Genomic DNA, 4,472 nt, shown 5'->3' with positions numbered 1-4,472 from the left:
ACGATAGTTTTGGTTAAAGATATTATTTTTCACAATCCACAATAGTTCTTGTTTTACTGCTTCTGGATTACAGAAGCAGTAAAACAAGAATGGTTTGTTTCTTTCAAGGAGTTCGCAGCAGTAACACCGTTCATTTCTTTCATGTAGTTTAAGAGCAACAGACTCCATTTTTTGTTTGGTCTACAGGATATACAGTATTCAACTGTTCAAGGTGCTCATACATGCTATTTGTTAAGCAATCATGTTAATCGAATTTCGACGGACTTTATTAGTTACTTCAATTCAGACTTACGATTTCTCTAAAATCAGATATAGGTAAATAAGATAATAATGGTGATCTGTTGATCATTAAACAAATAAATATACAAGAGCTTGTAGGGTTCCATTATGACACACAATTATATTCATCAATAATTCAATTACAATTACAAAATTAATGAGCCTAATGGACATTATAATAAATGTCAAGCATTATTGCTACGAAATTGTTGCCGTCTGATTGCTGAAGCAAATTTATTGGTCCAACCATCTTAAATGGTGTTCTGGTTCTATGCCAATTATTTCAAGATTAGAATTGGCCCTCGACAGGCTTGAACATTGATTTTCAAATTGTGTGTCACAGATCAAATGCCGCAAAGATATAAGCCTGCTAGCTGATTGAGGAAGTTGCTTGATTTTTTCACACTCCCTTATCCTAAGAGTTTGGAGTTTGTTTAACTTACCAACTTGAGATGGCAGTCTCTCTAAATATTGACACTTTGAAATATCAAGAAGTTCTAACTTTTCCAGCTCACAAATTGAGGCTGGCAGTTCTCTCAAAGTGGCACAAGCATATAATGTCAACTCTTCTAGAGACCCTGCAAGCTCCCCTATATTGTCAGGTATTTTTTTAAGCTCATGATAGTTTGTGATGATCAATCTCTTGAGAGAAGTTAAATTACAAATGCCAACTGGAAATTCTTTGATGTTCACACAACAATCAATACTAATCTCTTCAAGATTATGTAGCTCTGAACACACTTCTATGTTTAATTCTGCATTATCACCGCTGCAAAGACACAATGATATCTTCTTCAGACTTTCTTTAAAAGATTGACAATGGTTTTGAAGATTAGGGACATTCAATTTTTTAAGTCTAAGACTCTTCAACTTTGTCAAAGAACCAAAAGATGACATGCCATCAAGTTTAGTGCGAACAGAATTCTGGTTGATTATGATAAGAACTTTCAATTCAGACATTGTCTTAAAAAATGTTGGAAGTTGACATTCATTTCCAGTAAATATTAATATGAGAGCCAGGGCATTTGGAAACTCCAACTTGGGCCATTGATTTTCATTCTTTAAATCTGCAAAAGTATATAATTTTTTATATAGAATGAGAATGTTTTTTAAAATGAACGATATTTATTTGGTTGAAAATGTACATGAATATTAATAAATTAGTTTGAAACAACTAACCTGTGCGGATGACAATAATCTCAGCAGCTGTAATATTCTTACGTCTTTCCCAATTACAAAGTGGATCTTAGATCAATCTCTTGCATATGTCTTCAGATTGGTTATTCTCCACCAAATAAATAGCCAACTTTCGCAACATATCATGTTGAACTATATATAGCTCACAAGCAATGCCATGACTAATCCCTCGATGACCTCTTGAAAACATAAGAGTAAAGATGCATTCAATTTTTAGAGTAAAATATATATAAATCATTTCATTATTAAGGTAAGAATAGTAACATTTCAATTATTAAAAATTTGAGTTGAAATCAATGAAACCAACAATTATTTAGATTATAGAAATAGAAAGACATATATACGATTTTTATTTTTGTTTGCTGATTGTTTCTGTGTTATACTTTTAAGTTTAAACTCAACAAAAATCAAGACACTCACCCAATATCATGATTTACCAGACGCAATAACCTTCGTCGTTCCAATACATTCAGAGTCCGACGAGCTTCATACAAGGTTAAGTTGTGAGCATAAATCCAAATATCAAACAATGTATCAACATGGATTTCTTTCACTCCAGGAAATAATATTAAATCCAAAAAGCATTCTTTTATTATATTATTGTTATCAATCGTATGAAGCCTATCTATGCTTAACGCCAGGATCTTGAGAAGATTTTCTTCGTGATTGGAATTGATACGTCCTCCTTCTGAAAGCTTTTTTTGGTAATATATCCACTCATCCCTGTTTTTCTTTTCATATAAAGAACTTCCAATCACCTCCAATGCAAGCGGTAATTGTTGACATTGTTCTGCTACCTGTTAATAAATTTCAGTTAGCTCATAGACAACCTCAAAGGATGGCCATCATATATACACACATTCAATTAAATAATATAATGTCAAACAAAGAATGGACCTTAGATTTACATAGATTTGATTAAAGGATTACCATGGCAAATTCAATGGACTTTAGGATTCATTCAAATAAATGACTTAGTGAACGCTAGAATAGGTGTACCTGTTGGACTAATATCTTGTCATATCCTCTCTCTGGAATGCTTGTTTGCTCAAAAGCATAATAGCAAAAGAGGGCTAGAGCATCACTCTCTTCAAGCAAAGGCAATTCATAAATGTCATCAAGCCATTCAACAATGTGCCTAGACATAACAATAGTCTTGTATCCATCTGCCTCAAAAATCAAATCTTTAAGATGAGAGTCATCAAGCCACACATCATCTAGCACGACTAGAATATTTTGTGTCGGCCTACTACTAAGCCATTCCTCAACCCGTTTACGAGCAACTTGAATGCTCTGAAAATTAGGTGTTGATCGAGAGTTCGTAATCCCCACCCATATGCTCTCAAGAATATCTTTGCGTTCTGAAAAGTCTGAAACTTTGCGATAGATGATCTTGTCTCCAAATCGTTCTAAGAACCAATAGAAAAAGATAAAATAAGAAAACGTTTAAAAACCCACTTTGCAACATATAAACAAATATTGACAAGTTGTGTTTACTAATTTATTTAACAAACATAAATAAAATTATTTATTAATTTTGATTTTTTCTCCCAAATTCTACAGTGACCAAATAAATATTTTTACAATTGTGTGTGATGTTACTAGTGGTTAGCTAGTGAAAAATCTTGATTTAATCCAGAAGTCTTCATGGATAAGATTAGGGGCTCGATCCAGCAAGTCGCTTTAATCTAGGGTTTCAATCCTGGTCGTGGGTGTTTATATCTTTACAATTGTGTGTGATGTTACTAGTGGTTAGCTAGTGAAAAATCTTGTAGTGAAAAATCTTGATTTAATCCATAAGTCTTCATGGATAAGATTAGGGGTTCGATCCGGCCAGTCGCTTTAATCTAGGGTTTCAATCCTGGTCGTGGGTGTTTATACTCGAGGGTAAAGGATTGGTGAACTACTCAGCAGAGGTCGCCCAACACATGGGCTAAGAAAGCTCAGTTCTAAAATATTTCCCTCAGTGTCCAATCACATTCTCTTATAAAAACCAATAAGGAAATACACCGAATAAAATTTGGCAAAATGCAATACAAGGTTAGCGTACCTTTGACGTCAGGATCTCTGCAGAGAGCAGCTGCTAAGGTTGTTTTGCCACCGCCACCCATTGCTGTCACTCCCAGCTTCTTAACATTCTCTGCAAATAACCGTGTCTTCAACTCCTCTAATCGAACATCCAAACCCACTATTTTTTCTGGTAAATCTGGAAGACGTGAGCTTTCTGTTGAAGATGAGGGGAAAACCAAATGCCACAATTGCCTAATCCAGGGCGAAAACAATGAGGCAATCTCTCCACCACAGCTTTTCAGAAACCCTTCAGCGAACCATGCTAAACCCATGATACAGGATAACATTGTAGACCCATAATTCACTTAGTTCGATCTCTATTTATGAACGATTCTCGTGTTTGGATGGCCAATTATTTTACGCGCTTGGTGAGGAACAATTGAAATCGTCAAAGATTCTCCGCGCTTGGGGAGAGGAACAATTGGACCAGTCCTCTTTCCTCTAACTTTCTACCCATTACAGGGAAGCTTCCCTCCCGCACCGTGACAGTCTCTTTGACTATCTTTCCTTCCTCTCTCAACGTCTCTCCAACTACACAAATCTTTTTCTTTTTTCTTTTGCGATGAGCAATTGAAATAGTCAAAGATTTTCCGCGCTTGGGAAAAGGAACAATTGGACCAGTCCTCTTTCCTCTAACTTTCTACCCGTTACAGGGAAGCTTCCCTCTTGCTTCCCTCTCGCACCGTGACAGTCTTTCCTTCCTCTCTCAACGTCAGTCCAATACACGAAGCTTCTTCTTTTGAAAAAAAAAAAAACTACACGAAGCTTCTTTCTTGCATCGCAGTCCTTTTCGGCTAAATTTCTACCTGTCATAAGAAGCTTCCCTCTTCATCATCATAGTCATAGTCCTTGCCTTCTTCTACCCAGCTTTCTTTTGGTCAAAGTATTGAATTTTCATTGTGGAAATTCAAGTTCAAATCTCAAAT

At 35.5% G+C, this 4,472-nt stretch overlaps 2 protein-coding genes across 3 annotated transcripts; both read right to left on the bottom strand.

Moving 5' to 3' along the window:
* Positions 1-513: 513 nt before the first annotated feature.
* LOC131072878 (probable disease resistance protein At4g33300) lies at positions 514-1,239 on the bottom strand. The gene has a single exon (XM_058009171.1). The coding sequence runs from the start codon at positions 1,237-1,239 to the stop codon at positions 514-516; it is 726 nt and encodes a 241-aa protein (XP_057865154.1).
* On the bottom strand, positions 938-4,053 carry LOC131072883 (probable disease resistance protein At4g33300). Of its 2 annotated transcripts, none has more exons than XM_058009178.2 (5): positions 3,527-4,053; positions 2,476-2,885; positions 1,897-2,273; positions 1,459-1,655; positions 938-1,048 (listed from the first exon to the last, which is right to left on the bottom strand). In XM_058009178.2, the coding sequence occupies exons 1-4, from the start codon at positions 3,831-3,833 to the stop codon at positions 1,526-1,528; spliced, it is 1,224 nt and encodes a 407-aa protein (XP_057865161.2). In that variant the 5' UTR covers positions 3,834-4,053; the 3' UTR covers positions 938-1,048; positions 1,459-1,525. The 2 variants fall into 2 exon arrangements, with proteins under 2 accessions (XP_057865161.2, XP_057865159.2); XM_058009176.2 differs by lacking the exon at positions 938-1,048 and adding an exon at positions 1,210-1,346 and having other exon boundaries at positions 3,527-4,052.
* Between the last annotated feature and the right edge of the window lie 419 nt (positions 4,054-4,472).

This window comes from Cryptomeria japonica, chromosome 11 (genome assembly GCF_030272615.1).
Source record: "Cryptomeria japonica chromosome 11, Sugi_1.0, whole genome shotgun sequence".
Lineage (NCBI taxonomy): Eukaryota > Viridiplantae > Streptophyta > Pinopsida > Cupressales > Cupressaceae > Cryptomeria > Cryptomeria japonica.
This window is presented reverse-complemented; position numbering and strand designations above follow the sequence as displayed.

What these genes read in the sequence shown, in the direction of transcription:
- LOC131072883 (XM_058009178.2), bottom strand. Translation starts at nt 3,833, where the DNA reads ATGTTATCCTGTATCATGGGTTTAGCATGGTTCGCTGAAGGGTTTCTG. An exon ending in CAGAGATCCTGACGTCAAAG is followed by an intron (nt 2,886 to 3,526) that starts GTACGCTAACCT and finishes ATTGGTTCTTAG; the next exon opens with AACGATTTGGAGACAAGATC. An exon ending in ACAAGATATTAGTCCAACAG is followed by an intron (nt 2,274 to 2,475) that starts GTACACCTATTC and finishes ATTTATTAACAG; the next exon opens with GTAGCAGAACAATGTCAACA.
- LOC131072878 (XM_058009171.1), bottom strand. Translation starts at nt 1,239, where the DNA reads ATGTCTGAATTGAAAGTTCTTATCATAATCAACCAGAATTCTGTTCGC.